Source organism: Aplidium turbinatum, chromosome 6, assembly GCF_918807975.1.
Source record: "Aplidium turbinatum chromosome 6, kaAplTurb1.1, whole genome shotgun sequence".
Taxonomy (NCBI): domain Eukaryota; kingdom Metazoa; phylum Chordata; class Ascidiacea; order Aplousobranchia; family Polyclinidae; genus Aplidium; species Aplidium turbinatum.
Window position 1 is genome coordinate 6,385,798 of NC_137477.1, and position 18,759 is coordinate 6,404,556.

The 18,759-nt window shown below is 38.0% G+C and overlaps 1 protein-coding gene across 9 annotated transcripts; it reads left to right on the top strand.

Moving 5' to 3' along the window:
* The first annotated feature begins 1,739 nt into the window (after nucleotides 1-1,739).
* LOC145771981 (thioredoxin domain-containing protein 11-like) lies at nucleotides 1,740-17,114 on the top strand. 9 transcript variants are annotated; one of them, XM_082583771.1, is made up of 13 exons: nucleotides 1,740-2,022; nucleotides 6,525-6,744; nucleotides 7,117-7,214; nucleotides 7,605-7,737; nucleotides 8,454-8,544; nucleotides 8,914-9,101; nucleotides 9,522-9,632; nucleotides 10,286-10,787; nucleotides 12,379-12,542; nucleotides 12,966-13,162; nucleotides 14,209-14,405; nucleotides 14,834-14,870; nucleotides 16,811-16,941. In XM_082583771.1, exons 1-11 carry the CDS (start codon nucleotides 1,913-1,915, stop codon nucleotides 14,402-14,404), a joined length of 2,010 nt encoding a protein of 669 aa, XP_082439897.1. In that variant the 5' UTR covers nucleotides 1,740-1,912; the 3' UTR covers nucleotide 14,405; nucleotides 14,834-14,870; nucleotides 16,811-16,941. The 9 variants fall into 9 exon arrangements, with proteins under 9 accessions (XP_082439897.1, XP_082439895.1, XP_082439894.1 ...); XM_082583769.1 differs by having other exon boundaries at nucleotides 14,209-14,400; XM_082583768.1 differs by having other exon boundaries at nucleotides 14,209-14,400; nucleotides 16,800-16,937.
* Nucleotides 17,115-18,759: the final 1,645 nt, after the last annotated feature.

The window sequence follows — 18,759 nt, forward strand, 5'->3', positions numbered from 1 at the left end:
AGAAACTGATAGCGAATCATTCCCAATCCCAACATTGGTGTGTTCTACTACGAATTGAGTTCTTTTTATCCGTTTGCTAACTTTAGGAAGTTAGATAAAAGTACGGTAGCCTACCGTATATTCATAAAGCACAGCTTGTGAAGTTGTGAATGAACCTCAAAACTTCAGACTGCAATGTGCTAGGCAGTGCCAGCACAGCACGTAAAAATAAATCATACCTAGCCTAATTCATGGTCTCAAAATTTCATATAATCACGCTTATAGGCTCAATAATACTTTAATGCTAATTTCTTCACATACCGTAACAGACTGAGTGCTCTGGTCAGGCCAAATTCAAGGCATAGCCTACAACACATTAGATTTATAAATTTTTATAAAAATGAATAAGTAAGTTCTGGTGCTACTTCTAAGCTGTTCTTTTTTAATCTTTATCCCCGGACTGGCAAAGCCTTGATTGGTTATTTGTAGTAGTTTCGCATAGCCTACTTGTAGAGGCTCTTAACGCAGGGCCGGTTACCAAGATTGGCAGAGTGAAGTTTTCCGATTGTTGAAGTATTGCTGGCGGGGAATTATTCCATTCACTAGGTGCCGCTGAATGGAGAGCAGTCCTGAAATACGTTGCTCAAGCGCACACCCCGAGAGTCGAACTTGCGCCGCGTGACCATTGAGCTATCGGGGCGGACAACACTTAAGCTTCAACTACTCGTTGCTTAGCGACTTTACTAAACTTCCAATTGCTGACTGAACGCAAAATGAGCCAGGAGAGGCACAATGTTGCTTTTGCAACGTCACAATTCCATTGTTTAGCAATGGCTACAGTAAAAAAGAGACTCGTTTTCGATCTTTGTAGCCTATTGGGCGCAAATTAAATTTTTAAGAAATTGTAAGTCACAAATTTTAATTTCTACCAACCAATTTTTGCGCCCCTATCAATGTGGCGCCCATGGCTCGAGCCATGCCTGCCATACCCTAGGTACGCTACTGGTTGCATGCATAGGGGCTTTTGATGCAGGGCCGGTTACCGAGATTGACAGAATGAATTTTTCGATTGTTGAAATGTTGTTGCCTGCCGATAAAGCCTGATACTAGAAAAACAGATTATTCAAAAGCCGGATACTGACTTGGATGAACAGTTAGTCCAGTTTCAGGCACAAAACTGAAACTGCAGAAATAATCGTTTCCATAAGCTTTGTTTTAGCTAAGAATATGAATTCGGTTGTGAAAAACACTTTGCAAAGTGAGCACAATACCTACACTGAACAATTAAAGAAACAAAATTTGCAGATTAAATCTTGAAATAATCTTTAGTACTTGTTTTATTTACTTGGAAATGTGTCAGATGATTTTGACGCGCCATGCATCGCTAGAATGTTTGGTCTTTTTCACTTAAAAAAATAAAATAAACTATGCAAACGTGGGAAAATTATTCAATATTGTTTACGCTTGAAGAATCACCGAATGGTGAGTGCGGAAATTTCAAGGTTTGTGAAAATTATTTTGACCACCAAATTTTTTTCTTGAAGGTCTGACGATCTGTTGATACGTGATGGTTTGATTGACTTATAAACGAAATTGGGCAGCTATATTATAAATCATTGCGACAATTTATTTGTAAAAACACCAATTCATACTCTGAAGTAGTTTAATTATCCATTGTTTACTATGACGTGGCCACTAGGCTAGCAAATTGTAATTTTCCGAAAAGTGATGCAATCTTCGTTTTTGCTAGATACGGTATGGTTTAGCTGCAGTCACACTGTTTTGTTTTTGTAAGCCTACAATTTGGCGAGTTAACTGCAGTTTATCTAATGACTGCTTCTGAAAGAACCCAACAGAACTGCTGGATCAAGGTTTCATCTTGAATCCTTGCTGCCCAAGTTGGGTGTATTTGTTGCAGTTCACATGTACTGGTATGGGTGTTGGTGATGCAATAGGAAAGATAATAACAAAAATGAAACAAAAGTCCAATGTTACCATTTTCTCCATTTTTGTTGTGTATATGGTCTTCCGTATTTGGGATAGGTAAGTTAGTCTGATATGGTAGATAAACAATTCATATATTATACTTGGGTTCATTGATGGATATTACCGGTATATATTGCTCGTTCATCCCATAAAGTTTTGTTTCAGATTGTGAAGGCAAATAGTCTACATTTTCTGTATAAGGTGCTGTAGGGGTAAAAATTGACTTAGTAATCGCAAAATGTTTATTAATGTCTTTATTGTTTGAACAACTAAACATGTTCAACTTTAAAAATGAATGAGGCTGTTCACCAGGCATTTAGTTAAATTACATGATATTTGTTCTTCTAGTGCAAACTTAGCTGAACCATCACAAGATGTATAAGGTGATAATCTGCTTTTATTGCGACATTTTGTCAATCAGAAACTGGAGTCTCTGCCCTGGTAAAAAATACCGGATGCAACCTAGTTCGTACCCTGAAAAGATCAAGAGAAAGATAGCACAAAGCCGAAGTCGCTGATCGCAGTTTCCGCTAACCCTCGCTGATCGCAGTTTCCGCAAACATTTTTCTGCACTTTCCGCTAACCCTAACTCTAACCATAGACTAATCTATGCTCTAACCCTCGCTGATCCCAGTTTCCGCATACATTTTTCCGTAGTTTCCGCTAACCGCAGTTTCCGCTTACCCTTAGAGTAATCTATGCTCTAACCCTAACCCTCGCTGATCGCAGTTTCCGCAAACATTTTTCTGCAGTTTCCGCTAACCTTTACCCTAACTCTAACCATAGAGTAATCTATGCTCTAACCATATCCCTAGTTCTAACCCTAACCATCGCTGATCGCAGTTTCCGCAAACATTTATCCGCAGTTTCAGCTTACCCTAACCATCGAGTAATCTATGCTCTCTAACCCTAACCCTCGTTGATCGCAGTTTCCGCAAATATTTTTCCGCAGTTTCCGCTAACCCTAACCCTCGAGTTGTTTGCGGAAACTCCGATCAGCGACTTCGGCTTTGTGCTAAACTGTGATCAGTGACTTCGGCTTTTTTAATTTTTTCTCTTGATCTTTTCAGGGTACGAACTAAGGGTACAAACTGTTCAGGGTACGAACTAGGTTGCACCCAAAAATACCATGACATCATACACAGAAATCAACCAAACATTCTGTATAGGGTGAAACTACTTTAATTTTGCTGTACTGTTTACACACTTCAACAGTCTTCGAAATTAGCATACTTTTACTTTGGCAAAAACGTTGCCGAGGCCAAACGGCAAAAGTTGAAATTGCCTCGGCAATTGCTGTGAACGTTTATTACGAAAAAATTGTAGGCTACCACAACATGTAAAACGAGAAGCGAAAAATATAACACAGTAGTCTATCAAGACCACATTGTTTGATTTGTTGTGATGTAATAATACCAAACGTAGCGATAAACGTTCGAGTCAGCACAAATCGATTTAATTTTCCCGACCGGTTGTATTGCGTAACAACAACGCCCAATAAGAAATGACAACGACGTCATTTTTTAAGACGCTTGAAGACGCAAAACTGCCCGTTCATGAACGCGCGATGTCATATGATCGGAAGCATTACTTTTCTTTACTGTCGAAGTACTATTTATCCAATTTTGTACTACTTTTTTAACTGGGCCCTGTAGCTTTTCTAATTCCGATTTGTTTCCGTGATAAAATTCTTTACAAATTTTGCAAAATACTACACTAATATGTTTCTCGGCAGCTGATTTGTAGCAAGAATTGACAAACCGCAATTAACAAAGCTCACTCTAAAGGTTAACGCGTTAACCTATTACTTACATGTATTCGACGTCTGTTGATGTTGTGTGGTTCGTTGTGAAAGCGGCGTGATCGTTTCTGATATAGCTGGACGAGATAACGGAAGGCGAAGCGCGATAAGGAGTAAATGCTTACAATAATTTGACGTCTACTGGCGTTGAATCAATGCAAATAGGGTGATATTTCTATTAGCGCCGGCAAAGTAGAAAGTAACCCAAATAAAAACATCAAGCAATAGTAAGATTGAATCAACCTCCTAGGATGGTGTGGTCTGAGAAAATTAGGGTTATTTTTGTAACCTTGTGGTCCTTACCAGCGCTCGTGTGGCCTCGGCATTTTTATTGCCGAGGCTAATGTGCCATTCTTTCATTTGCCTCGGCAATTGCCGATTGCCGAGGCTAATTTCGAAGACTGCTTCAACTCATGTGTCTTGGTCGATTCCTGTCTATGATGTCATGGCAGGCCTCGAAATATCCGGCGGACATGACCTCCGGAATGACCTCGAATGTCTGCTGAAGCTGACTCATTGGTCGGTCATAAATGACCGCCGCAAAATTCTTGACAAAAATAGAGCTAATGCAGCAAAATATATTTTAAATTTGAATTGTTACAATTGTTTGTTTAACGCAAACAAATACGGAGCTGAAACAATAATAGTATAGGCCAGTAGTTCTCAAACTGTGCGTCGCGACGCCCTGGTGCGTCGTTGCAATTTTCCAAGGGCGTCGCAGAAGAGTTTCGTTTCGTAGCTGAATTCAGTTTATCTTATAAAGATGAGGTTAATCCTTTGATTAGCAGTTTCAGTTGTCATCAAAGTTGTTAACTTCATTAAAACACGCCCACTGAAGTCAAGAGTTTTCAAAAAACTTTGTGGAGAAATGAATGCAGCGCATCGGAGTTTGCTCTTTTAATTTTCATCCAGGTGGCTTTCGCTTAGAAAATTCTTTGAACGCTTTTACGAATTGGTGGATGAACTTCAGGCTTTTTTGCAGCAAGAAAATAATCCACTTGCAGATTGTTTAGCTCAGAACAATTTTTATTGAAATTGGCTTACTTTACTTGTGTGATATCTTCGCCAAACTGAACATTTCTATGCAAGGGCCGAATAAAAATGACATTTCAGATAAAATTGCAGCATTCGTTAAAAAGCTGCTATTGTGGAAGGAAGATATAACAAACCTGTATGGAAGCTCTCGATACTTCACTTTCTTGTCCAATTTGCTTGAAAAGAAAAGTATGACGCTGCCTTCAAATTTGTGAAGCATATTTGGGCAACATTTGTCCAAGCTCGAGTCGAAATTTGCAAAATACTTTCCGAAAAATTTATCAAACTACGAATGGATTCGTGATCCTTTCGTCCAACCTACTCCACTGTCTTTTACTGCACAAGAAAAAGAAGCCTACATTAACCTTTCTTGTGACAATTCCCTGAAAAGGATGTTTAATTCAGGAAATCCGGCAAATTTCTGGATTTCAATGAATGGCGATTATCCAGCTTTGGTGAAGAAAGCACTACGAATTATTATCCCATTTGTCACATCATATTTATGTGAAGCAGGATTTTCTGCCTTGGCGGTGATAAAAAGCAAACTTCGATCACCAATAAACACTGAAAGAAAAATGCGGGTGGCAATTTCAAAAATTCTCCCAAGATTTAATGAACTTTGTAAAAACAACCAAGCCCACACGTCACATTAAATAATATGCATTGCTTTTTGTTGTTGTATCACCAAGCAAAACTTTAATAATAAGTTTCCTCATTAACTTTTATTTGCTGGTGCGTCGCAAGTCCAGAAAACTTTTCCAGAGGCGTCGCAACAAAAAAAAGTTTGAGAACCACTGGTATAGGCAATTGCTTTAAACATCACATTAGAGTGGCGTGGTTAACGAGCTGATGGCAAAAAGTAGCCATTTTTACATCATTTCAACGCCTTGCAATGTTACCTTGAAATAAAGTTGTCTGAACTTTTCGGCAGAATATGTATTCTAATTTTAACAATGAGGATTATTGCGTTACATTGATCGTTTGTTAAAAAGAAACGTCACAGAGAAGCAAGTCTCAGCTGGGTTCCGCACGTGCTTAGGCGAATGTGGCGACCTTATTCACGCTGATACTGATAGAAATAGAATTTCTGCACTGCGCCAGCAGTGATCGCTTGGCACAACGATTCTATAACGCGAAAACCACGGAATAAGTGATCGTAGTTGCTTTTATAATAAGGAAATGTGGATTGTTGTTTTCAATTGTGTTTATTGCGTCATTACACGACTGTCATTAACGCACTGATTTATTTGCAAGCAATCTGCTCCAGTATACTTCAGGGTCGGTTAATTAAGCCATCAACCATTACAGAGTTATTCTGTGGCAGAAAATCTTCTTCTACAAACACGACTACACAATACTGATAGTGTGATTTTGTGCAAAACCTACATGCAAAAAATATGTCCGGTTGAGATATTAAATGTCCGCTGAAAGGGCCAGTCCGGTAGGACATGCTTGACCGCCGGAAAAAAGTACAAATTTCGAGGCCTGCATGGTATTGTTTACCATGGCAGAGACTTGTACACCAGCTCCCAGAAACTTAAGTGCATTATTTTAAAACTTGGATAAAAATATTTAGGAGCAAAATGATTACAACGCCTGACTGATCTGATTAAAAAATAAAGATGCCAAAATGTAGATTTAGTTTAGTATCTGCAACTATATCCTGGCCTCTTTATTTCTTTGGTAACAGTATTATAAATCATTGATTCATTGACCTTTACAGTGCAAATGGCGTATTGAAAACTCTTCCATCTCCTCCGCCACAACCTATATTTAATGTGACAGATTTTGTTCATGAAATTCACTCTGGTTGTTTGAGACAAAGAGACTTCTTGTTGCAACAATCAGAAGTATCTTTTGTGTTTTATTATGCACCATGGTGCCATTCTTCAATAGAAGCTGCAGCACATTTTATTAAAGCAGCAAAGAAGTTTCATAATGAGGCAAGTTTTATCTTTATTTAACTGTTAAACCATGTGTTTCAAATGTGCTTAATTAACTGAGTCCACAAAATAGCTTTTTTACCAACTAAACTATTTGGTGGACTGACATTGTGGTTCTTAGAAACATCTTGTGAGTCCATCTGACTTGCTGTGCAACTGTGTTTATCACTGGTAAAGGCTGGAACATTATGTTCCTAAAATCATTCAAACAACACAATTTGATTTTAGCACAAACTGTTTATGCAGGTTATAAAACTATGTATTGTTCTATGTTATAGGGGATAGTATTGTATTTAGTTTTACATTATACCCAATATCAATTAAACTTGTTTTTAAAAAAATAAATAAATAAACTTGCGGTATTTCAAACAGGTTTCATTTATTGCCATCAACTGTTGGTGGATTAAAGGAGAGTGTAGGGGGAAATCTGCTGAGTTAAATTTTCCAAGATTGTATTTACACCATCAAAGGTATGATGTTGCTGATGAAACGGCAAAGTCAAAGTGTTGAATTGTGTACAACTCAATGTCACATTGAAAAGATTCAAATAGTAATTCTATAAAGAAAAGATGTGTTTGAAAATTGAATTGGTTGTTGTCTGGTTATGTGGACTTTTCATGCACTTTTTAGTAAAGATACTGGTGTGTTTGTGGCTAAGAATCTGTTATCAGACCAGTGAAGTTTTGTCTCGCTGAGAAACTGATGTGCTTTAATGTTTGAATGAAATCAGCAGATCTTGAATTCTTTTTTTCATTTTCATTGCAATCTTAATTTTTTACAACATATATATTAACTTAATGTTATTTCCAGTTGCTAGTTTATTTTAACCTGCATATTCTATATACTTTTTTTATGTGCAGCTGCAAACGTCCAATCCAGTACAATGGACCACACCTGTTTCAATATTACAGAAGATTTCTAATAAAGGCGTTGCAACCTGTAGTTTATTTAGGAACAAGTGAAAACGTTGCCTTATTTCTTAAAAGTAATCAGGTAAAAAGGTTTCTACATTATGAAGTAGACTACCAATACATAGGCTAAGTAGCTTTTAAAGCATCTAATGTTTGTATATAATGTATGCTGTTGGTGTGTTACATACATGAAGTCATTCTTGTTCCCGACAATTTTCACCAAATCAAACGTCATATAAAAACCGTTATGGTCTACTTAACCTAGCTGGCATCTTACGTCATGGAAATTGCTAGAAAATGTCCAAATATTGCACCATCGTTCGTAAGACCTGATGAAATATTGCATCAGCCGCTTTGAACACGGGTTTGAATTGCGTGACAATGTCTTTCATTATTGCGTCACAGTTACTGTGTACGTGCATTTGAGATATCGCAAATTATTCTAGTCATTCGTAAAATTGTTTGTTGGAAGTCAGTCGCAAGTTTAACTGTTTGCTTGGTGCTTGCTAGCTGGACAAATTTTCCGTCTTTTATCTAAGTAGTTTGTTCTGTAGTGACAGTTTTTTAGAGGTGTACGGCGTTGCATCTCGATTTCGATAGCCGCGGGCTAATTTTACAGAAATACAAGTTTGAATAGACGTTTCGAGAAGTGTTTCTTTTTCGGTCATTGCATGCAGACGAACGGATCCGGGAACTTTATGTTACAATTTTCCCACGAAGAGATTATGGTTTACCGCTGTGACCAATTCTAAGGTTTTAATACCTTCAAAACCTTTCAAGTTTTGTTCTGTTTTTTAGGTATCAGTGATTGGGTCTTATTGTTCTCCTGCAGCGACAGTGATGTTTATAAGAAGATACATTGAGATTGCATTAATTTCACTTGAAAACTGTAAGTTGTCATTAAAAGTAATATCATATAGTTGACATTGTTATCATGTATAGCTGCCATTGAAGTATATTTTAATCTGTATTATACAGTGTACACTGGCAGTGGACACTGTGCTATCATATTTAAGTGAATAGTCAGAACAGGAGCAAGAAAATGAAACAGCTTTGCACAATCAACATGCAACTGTATTGCCTTGTAACTGCATCTGTCTGTATTTTTGTGCTCATAAATGTTGTGTTTTCATCCCTGAGTTAGAGCATTTTTTTCATTCAAAACAATTTTGTTTGTGTATACGCGTGGTCTGCTGCTTAACGTTTATCACAGCAACGAATTCCTGTTTTTGTACTGAGAAAATGTTTTATGTTGTAGATCCATCCAGTTTTGTCCAGTTTGGACTGGTTCTAAGCAGAAAGTTGTCTAGTGAGTTGGAGATGAAGCATAAAGTCTTGAAGATGTTTGATCAAGCAATAAGCCATACTTATGGTGTTCAAGAATTTCGTTTGCAAAGAAACACTACACCTGATGAGGTTGTGAAATGGGCACTGAGCCAGCAAGTCGTAAGTAGTGTACATCTTTAAAAACATATATATTTATATCATTACAGAAGCGATTGACTGTTTAGAGAACAGTTAAAATCAGGCTGTCCAGATAATAAATATATGTAGGCTACCGGTAATTCGGTATGTTAAATTTTGTTGTATGTTGAAAAAGACTACATGGGTAAAGCATTGTTTGTTTGCATTTTGAATAAAATTTTATTAGAGAGATTACGTTGTGAAACATGTCTCATAAGTTCATAACTAAATGAAATTAAAAAAAATTGCACTTATTATGCTACAAAAGAAAAAACAAAACGTTTACGGCTGCCCATCATCTAGCTATTGTCCCAACTTGGATCAGTATCGCGTGGGTTTAATGTCGATTAATCCTATGGCTTATTTTCGTTTGCAAAGTTGTGCTATGCTGTATTCTTGCAGGCACGTCAACAAATTTTTCCGGTTGGAGAGAAGTCCAACAAGCTACATAAAGTTTTAAATGACGGGCCCTCTCTTGTGGTATTCATGTTCGATATGGAACAGCTTCAAATGGTATGACGTCTATGTGTCACCAAGAAGTCACTATTAAAAATACGTTGCAAAATAAGAATTTATTTTTTTGATATGATATTTGTTTGGTACATCCAAGTTCCTGTCTGGTCATTGAAGACCTAGATTAGGCAGACCAGACGGTCTTTTTTTCAGTCTGGTTTCAAGCATGTCATGAAACATGTTGCAATTACACAGATGTCCTTCATGAGTTTCGAACTAACGACCTTTGGAGCGTCAGTCAGACACTCTCAGCTACCTACCTACACTATCAGAACTGTTTAAACGAGTATTAGTCTACTAACAAATCCTTATTCCAGGAAATTCTTGACAATATAGGCTACCTTGTACCTTATAAGGTTTACCACCTCGCAAGAATCAGCATAACATTTTCAATGACGATGCAAAAAGCATCATATTCACTAAACTTGGTAATTTTGAAATTTTTATCTGATTTTAAGGCTTCTGGAAAATTTAACTTCGGCATGGATAATATTCTTTGGCTTTTACGTTTTTGTCAACCTAGAAAGAACGATGTGCTTAGCATTCAGTCGTCCTTGGGTTGAAGTTGTAATCCTTCTGGCTTTAATTTGTCAGCTTTTTATGGTTGTATTTACTTACTCAATGTTCATAGCTATATTTCTGTCTATTTTCAGATTAATAGAATTGCAATAAAATACAATGAACTCAGGGAGCTACACTGTCACTGTTGCCAATCTTTCACTGGGAATCCCACTTACAGCGTCTGTCTTAGAAGTGGAAATGTATTCAACTCATCACCAAAATGTGAACTTGCTGATATGATGATTAAACAGTTTCGGATGAAACCTATTAGGACACTTTTACCCTCCGGGGGGTGTTGTAAGTCCACCACTTCCTTGTACGACATCCAGAGAAGCCGCTTAGAAATTTGCTCACTTCAAAACGCTCAAATAACGTTCCATGATGCAAACACCACATATACCTCTATTAATGGTTTGGCGCATCACACGAACCAAACACTTCGCTTTGCCGCGTTGGATTGGAACCTGACAATAGGAATGGCTGAAGCTTTAGGGTTTTCTAGTCCGACTTCAACTGTTCCTTTTACTGTGATAGTAGACTTGCAGAATGAAGAAAAATATGTCATGAATGTGGACTTCACAGAGACGAACTTGGGTGAGTTGTCTGTACAAAGAATGTAAATTTGTGTACTGCTGAGTGGATTGCAATGCAGTAAAAGATTTCATAGCTTTTCAATGCATGCTTGCAGTCATACGCGCCGACTTCCGGGGGGCGTCGCCCCCCCGTAAATCAATGGTTGAGGGGCAACAAAAATGGCTATTACAAGTGGTGTTTCAAAGATAAAATACTTCGCGAAAGATATTTACATCATTTAAACGGGCAGAATGCTGAAAGCGAAAAGCAGCCTTTGTACGTTGCTCCTGCTCGCAAAACAGCAGCTGATCGCATTGCTTTCTCTGGAACGTGAATTACTACTGATATGCGCAAGGCACGCACGCTCACAGTCCCACACTGCTTATCTTCCCGCGCGTCAGGAGCAACTTCAAATTCAAAAATGTTTATTCTCATTTCACGTGTTATCCAAACGTCCGTTAGTTTTTTGTGACTTCAAACATAAAAACGATTTTAGCAAACTTATCGAGTTGAAACTACGACACAACGAACAATTACGTGAATAAAGAATCAAAGACAAAATGCATTTGTCAAAACTGTCATCCTTGTTTTGCTTTAATAAGCACTTATTGATGTATATATTTTCACAATATATACATCAACAATTATGAGAAAACTGCACTACCGTATTCGATTAAAGACTTTCGATAAAAAACAGAAAACACTTCGCCGTTGTTAACGCTTTGAAGGTAAGTAATTAGCAAAATGAGCGAAACGAGGTTAATAAAACTGGTAGCGGGTTTCCACTCTGCTTGAGATCATGATTTTTTGCGTTTTATTTCGATAACTTCACTGTCTTGAGCGTTGTTATTCACTCGCACGAAAAGGAAATCAATCGGCTTGTTTTCCAACTACTGTATTCCAATTATGAGCTAACAATATCAAAATTTTTACAACTAGGCGCATTGCATGCGTAAAACTAATCCTTTCAAGCAGCGGTTCTAATAAATTCGGTTTGCGACCTAGATGTCAATATAAACAAGACGGTAAGCTTAATCAAAGACTATTTTAATTGAGTAAAAAGCCTTATGGTTATGACGTCATCACCTTTCTCGCCCCCCAAGGTTTTTTGCAAAGTCGGCGCCTATGCTTGCAGTGTTATTTCTGAATCATTAGAGTTGTGCAATAATTGCGTCTGGTACGTTCATGAATCTTAGAGCTTTGATGAAGAATTCGCTTTGTTCTGCCATGAACATACAAAACCATGCAGCATCACCGGATTTAGCAATATTTGGCTGAGCATACGATATTAAATGAAGAAGAATAGGCCTATCGAACGCTTTCAACATAACTCTGTGTCCTCGACTTTAATCACATCTAAATACATTTGTGTTTTTTTTTTGTACATTTCTGAGTGCATTTGTCATGATCACATTGTTTTTTAAACTGCCAATGAAAAAAAATGAACCTAATAGAAAGTAAAGTCATGTCTCAGCAAACTTTTTTGTTTTCTACTTTAGAGCTGATATGCAATTTGTTACTTACTCAAGTTTACTTTTGCATTTTGGGCTGTTTTTTGTTCAAATGACGAAACGTTCTAGTCGTTTTTCGCTTGACTTGAACTATGTTGCAGAGCAGTTTGTTTTAAATTTCACCAATGGACGGCTTGAACCCACTCGACACACAAGAAACGAAGAGCTCAAAAGATTTCCAAGCGGCGATTCAACTGACGCGTTTGTCACTATACCTCCAGTTTCTTCCAGTAGTTTTAAAACCACTGTTCTCCAAAGTTCAAAAGTACGTTTACAAAACAATGCATTGAAAATATCTCATTGAAACAATGCATGTTAGATTGCGCTGAGCTTTCGTGAAAGTTTTAAAAGTTGGTCGGAAACTTCTTTCTCATGCATAGTTTCACGTATAACCCCACACAGAACTGAACGTTTTCTATTTTTGCTTCCTAATGATATCTGTTGTAAGGTACCGTAATGGTTGTTATGAAACAGAAATTTTACCCAAATGGAAGTTTTAAGCCGTAAGCTTCAGCAAGTGTATCAGTAAGCGTGAACTTGAAGTACTTACCTATTTTTATTTGCTGAGGCAAGTGTTAATGTTAAAAAGTACTTAATTTTATCACACTTACCGTAATCATCATATGGACGATTGGACGTGCATATAATCATGTTCAGATAAATATCGATGAGTTAATTTTTTTTCCAGGATGTTCTTGTGTATTATCACTCATCGTGGTGTGGAGGATGTTCATCATATTCTCATGTTTTAATGACGTTGCAATCGAAAAAAGATAAGTTCGAAAATTTAACTATCTACCAAGTCAACGAAGAAACAAATGAAGAGCTTCCATTATCTTTCAAAGCACTTTCGTATCCGACATTGATCTTGTTCCCAGCCAATAGGTATGGCCTTGCATTAGAGCTTACTTTAGAAACCTACCTAGATTTTGTTTGGTTATTGGCTCAACGCGCGGTAACTTTTATATTGTCACCGTAAAGTCGCATACAATATACAGCGCAAAAGTTGGGAGCAAGTCTTTTTGGCACAAATAGGCGCGCACACTGTGGCGTCAGGATATTTAGGTGCGCAGCACTGTGGCGCCCGTTTGTTGTTAGTCCAAGTTTGAGTCGGCGAAAGCCTTATCAATAAATTATTCAAGTTTCCGAACATGACTGAGTTCACTTTTAGTTATAGAAGTCAAATAATAACTACACTAAACATCAGTAAAAATATACCGTAGCCTATATTCAAGCGGTGGTAGGCTTTAAGTGAAGAGTAACTTAGTTTTCCGTCAAAACCCCGACTGGGTTTTGCCAAAGCTGAGCTGATACAATCTGCAGACTTTACTAGGAATAGCATCTAAATGAACGGGCGCCACAGTGCTTCGCACCTACGATTTACATATCCTGACGCCACAGTGTGCGCGCCGATTTGACCTGCGCCTAAAAGACGTGGACCCCGAAAGGCAAAGGTCGAAATGCAAAACGACTAATTGTTGTGGCAACTGTGAGGTTATATTGAGCAATTTCGGTGATATTGTATTCGGAATATCATAACGTTATGATCTAGTTTCACCTTACCAATTGCTAACTGGTCTCCACTGATTTCACTTGTAATCTTACCGAGATGGATAAAGTTGGGTATTCTATAATCTAGCATATCGAGCTGGGGGAGACCAACAATAAAATAGATTGATTTTGTTGATTCTATTTTTTTTGTCACTTTCTATATATCTTTCTTGCTTTGACTTGTATTTTGTTATTTCTGGGCATTAATTTTGCAAGGAGATGAAACTGATGGAGACTTGTACGGTCATAGTGTGGGGAAGCCAGTTACCTTAAAACTACAATGTTTTTGAAATGAATAAAAATACCGATAGTCTAATTCCTATCTTCCAGGGATTGATCTTTCATATAATTGTCGAAAATTTATGCTTTTTGCACTTAAGGACAGGTGACAGCGTCGTCTTTTCCAAATCCGTTCTATGCACTTTGCCGAATGTTATCGGCTTTCTTCTCCGTCATGCCTCACCTGCTACTAAGGCACAACTTCTATTAAGTGCTTGCTCGTCAAACAATGGGAATGGCAGCCGGTTACTTTTACCATACGATATCTGCAGAAAGCAAGATATAATGGAACGGTAAGGTTCGCAAACGTTTCTGCTTTCTGGTAACTATTAACTATTCATCGAGTAGGCTACCTTCTTTGTAAATCCGATTATAATGCTAGATAAATTCGATAGATGGAGATACTATGCTTATAATGACGTGTAAATAAGCAACCACTTGGGCGTGCAAAAAATTTTTTTTTGCATTGTCAAACTTTAAACTCGACAATTTAGCTATAGTAAATATGTTTAATCCAATCAGTATGACTAATTGACTATACTTCTTTGTTAAGTAGCCTATATTTAAAACCTTAATTTGTCTGGATTTTTTTTTTGGGGGGGGGGGGCAGATAGCTAGTCCATGGTCACATGCGGCTGCCTTTTCTCAAGTATAAGTAGAATCTTATCCGCTCTGATTTGATTTTAATTCTTGGTATCTAACACTCTTTTTTTCTTTAAAACAAAGGTTGACAAGGTAATGGAACATGTTCAGGCATGAAAAGGTAACCTTTTCGTTGTGTCTCCAGTTCATACTTTTCGTTGTATCCAGGCTTACACCCAGTGGTTGAAGATTAAGTGAACGGGAAGACAAGGAAGCCAATCTTCGTGTCCACCTTCAGGCATGTCTTTAAATGTCTTGCCAAAGACACAGCCGCATGCTCTTGAGCGGTATCGAACCGGTTCCTTTTCGAGCGCCGTCCAAGGTCTCTCACCACTCGGCTATACAGCCGATCATGTTTTTGTTCTCCCTTTGACTAATGTATTGCCTTAGAATTGACAATTTTTGGTTTCGTGCCCATAATTGTTAAAAGCATTCGCCTGTGCATCGTTTACTTTCTCAAGCAGGTCGGTCATAACCACTGGTTTTAAGCCTCGAAACCTTTTTATAAATCGCAATTTTCCTTACTCCTTCACAGTTAATGATGAGGATAGTTATCTTGCTACGGAAGATTTGGGCTTATTTCATCGAAACAAAAATACTCGTACACATAGGCGCCGACTTTGCAAAAAAACTGGGGGGGCGAGAAAGGTGATGACGTCATAACCATAAGGCTTTTTACTCAATTAAAATAGTCTTTGATTAAGCTTACCGTCTTGTTTATATTGACACCTAGGTCGCAAACCGAATTTATTAGAACCGCTGCTTGAAAGGATTAGTTTTACGCATGCAATGCGCCTAGTTGTAAAAATTTTGATATTGTTAGCTCATAATTGGAATAGTTGGAAAACAAGCCGATTGATTTCCTTTTCGTGCGAGTGAATAACAACGCTCAAGACAGTGAAGTTATCGAAATAAAACGCAAAAAATCATGATCTCAAGCAGAGAGCAAACCGGCTACCAGTTTTATTAACCTCGTTTCACTCATTTTGCTAATTACTTACCTTCAAAGCGTTAACAACGGCGAAGTGTTTTCTGTTTTTTATCGAAAGTCTTTAATCGAATACGGTAGTGCAGTTTTCTCATAATTGTTAATGTATATATTGTGAAAATATATACATCAATAAGTGCTTATTAAAGCAAAACAAGGATGACAGTTTTGACAAATGCATTTTGTCTTTGATTCTTTATTCACGTAATTGTTCGTTGTGTCGTAGTTTCAACTCGATAAGTTTGCTAAAATCGATTTCATGTTTGAAGTCACAAAAAACTAACGGACGTTTGGATAACTCGTGAAATGAGAATAAACATTTTTGAATTTGAAGTTGCTCCTGACGCGCGGGAAGATAAGCAGTGTGGGACTGCGAGCGTACGTGCCGTGCGCATCTTAGTAGTAGCCTAATTCACGTTCCAGAGAAAGCAATGCGATCAGCTGCTGTTTTGCGAGCAGGAGCAACGTACAAAGGCTGCTTTTCGCTTTCAGCATTCTGCCCGTGTTAAAGATGTAAATATCTTTCGCGAAGTATTTTATCTTTGAAATACCACTTGTAATAGCCATTTTTGTTGCCCCTCAACCATTGATTTACGGGGGCGACGCCCCCGGCCCCCCCGGAAGTCGGCGCGTATGCTCGTACATATAATTGACGTTATGATTGAAAAGAAGGCCGTTTGCAAATTGTTTTGGCTGATTGCATGCATACATTGTGTTTTGTCATGTTAGAGGTTTATAATCTTTGCTATCGTTTTACTCTTGCCTATACCAGGGGTCCGCAAATAGTGAGTCGCGACCCAAATTTGGGTCGCGAGACCATCCACTGTGGGTCGCAAAACAGTTTAAACTTGCTATCAATATAAGTTGTATGGAAAAAATAAATACTCTGTGATGTGGTAAATTTCATACAATTTTGTACAAGAAAATTGTTATTCAGTATGTCTTGCTATAGTAAGTTTGCCCCATCGCCAGATGAAGTACACCCTTGTTGATAATCCTTGTCATATTGGAAGATTAACATTAGTAGAGCACATGACGATCTCTTATTTTGCTTACGTGCAGATCCGTTTCAGAATGAGGTACGAGAGATTCGTTTTAAGAAGACTAAGAGCATTCGAAGAAGTTCTCGACAACGCTCTGAGGCGGTGGGGTCTGCACGTAACATGGAATACCACCCCTCGACATGGCTTCTCGTACATGAGCGACTTGAAGATAGTAAAACAAAAGGCAATGACAAAAGTACGGAGACTCACTTCGGTTATCAACAGTTTGAACGTCCTCACAGCATAAAGTATGCATAGTATTTCTATGCAATGCTACTCGTTATGTTAACCATGGTAATGGTGCAATAAAGGTGATCACACAAAATTCTATATCGCTGTGTGCACTGGTGTTTTCCTTTTTTAGCGTCGTTAGCTTAACGCCCAGCTACGTAAGCTGAGTAAAGGCCAGATCAAACTACGCCAGTTGAACGTGTACGTTATAACAGCGCACTTCAAAGGTAGCTTGCACTTCAGCTGTACTTGGTGAATAAAGTTTTCTCATGTGTGGTACCAAGAAGTATTAAGGCAGCCTTTCATCAGCCGACTGATTGTTTCAGCAGTCCTTGATATTACGTTACAAGCTATATCCGGTATAAATGACGAAATACTTCATTGGGATGCAGGCTAATGGAAAGGGCGTTTTGCAATATTTGCATATGCCCTACCAGGTTTCATAAAAATGTTCTTACAAGTTTAAACAGTCTGGAAAAGCATGGATTTTTTCAATGACAGGCTGTCATTTATTGTGAGAATCCGTCTCTTCGAACTGAGAAAGCTTGGTTTGGTTTTGAATCTTTGTGGTCGGACTCAGTGGCGTAGCCAGAAAAAAAATTTGTGTGGGGCCAAATGTTTGATGAGAACGACAAAGTGTTTGATTAAGCCATCCCCACCTGATGTGCAGTGGCGTATCCTGGTGGGTTGAGCAAGGGAAGCAATAAAAGTGGTGGGGGTTAGAGCGTGCCGAAGGCACGCGTATTTTAGGGGGGTCCGGAGGCATTCTCCCCCGGAAAATTTTTGCAAATTTACACTCAAATAATGAATTATAGCGCTTTCTGGAAACACTTTTAGGGTAATATTTGTATGAAATTTATTAGCAGAAAAACAGCTATTAACTTATTAAAGGTAGCTCTTACACACGAATGGGCAAAAATTGCGGCTAAAATTAGAAAACAACAAAAACTCAATAACTAGGCTACACAAAAACCCAACAGAGTAAGCCATTCTGAAATTGATCCACAAATTAGTTAAAAGAAACGTAAATCGCGTAAATTTTGCGCGATTTACGATTTTCAAAATTTATTGGTGTCTTTCTGTGTGTCTAAAACAAATCCTTAGGGGTGTTAATAGCCAGATGTCTTGAAAGACGTTATAAATTTCTACAAATTTTATTATATTTTCAACAAAGGGCTCAACTTCGGAATCTAATCTTTGAAAATTTGGGGGGCCATGGCCCCTTTCGCCGCCCCCCCTGGCTACGCCTATGGTCGGACTGACAAAGCCTTGGTAGTTTATTTCTTGCAGTTTCGCATAGCCTACTTATGAAGGCTTTTCATAATAATATTCGTGTTTTCAGTGGCGTAGCCAAGGGGGGGGTTTTGGGGGTTACAACCCCCCCCTTTGGCACGCGTATGACGTCACGATATTGAGAATGATGCTTTCAGTCTAAAAAAAATTGCCTAATTTTAAACCAGGGATTCCTAAACAAACCGGGATGCGAAACTCCGTTTGTCTGCTTAACAACAGTAGGGCTAACGCGAAACAGCGCTGCAACTGTTTTTGAGCATATATCTGATACAGAACTTACTGCAGTTTCTGTTTCAAACATTCTAGAAACACTAGTATTGGTATTACATAGACTGGAAGCAATATTAGTTGATTACAATTTTTTTACACCAACTATTACAAAAACTATTACAAAAATAATAATTCAATAGTCAAATAAGGGTGAAAAACCACTTCTTAGAATATTAAAAACACAT

Excerpts from the sequence above, each read along its gene's own strand:
- LOC145771981 (XM_082583765.1), top strand. The coding sequence starts at position 1,913 with ATGGGTGTTGGTGATGCAATAGGAAAGATAATAACAAAAATGAAACAA. Across the intron at positions 2,023-6,524 it reads GTCTTCCGTATTTGGGATAG|TGCAAATGGCGTATTGAAAA; the intron begins GTAAGTTAGTCT and ends TGACCTTTACAG. Across the intron at positions 9,102-9,521 it reads GGGCACTGAGCCAGCAAGTC|GCACGTCAACAAATTTTTCC; the intron begins GTAAGTAGTGTA and ends GTATTCTTGCAG.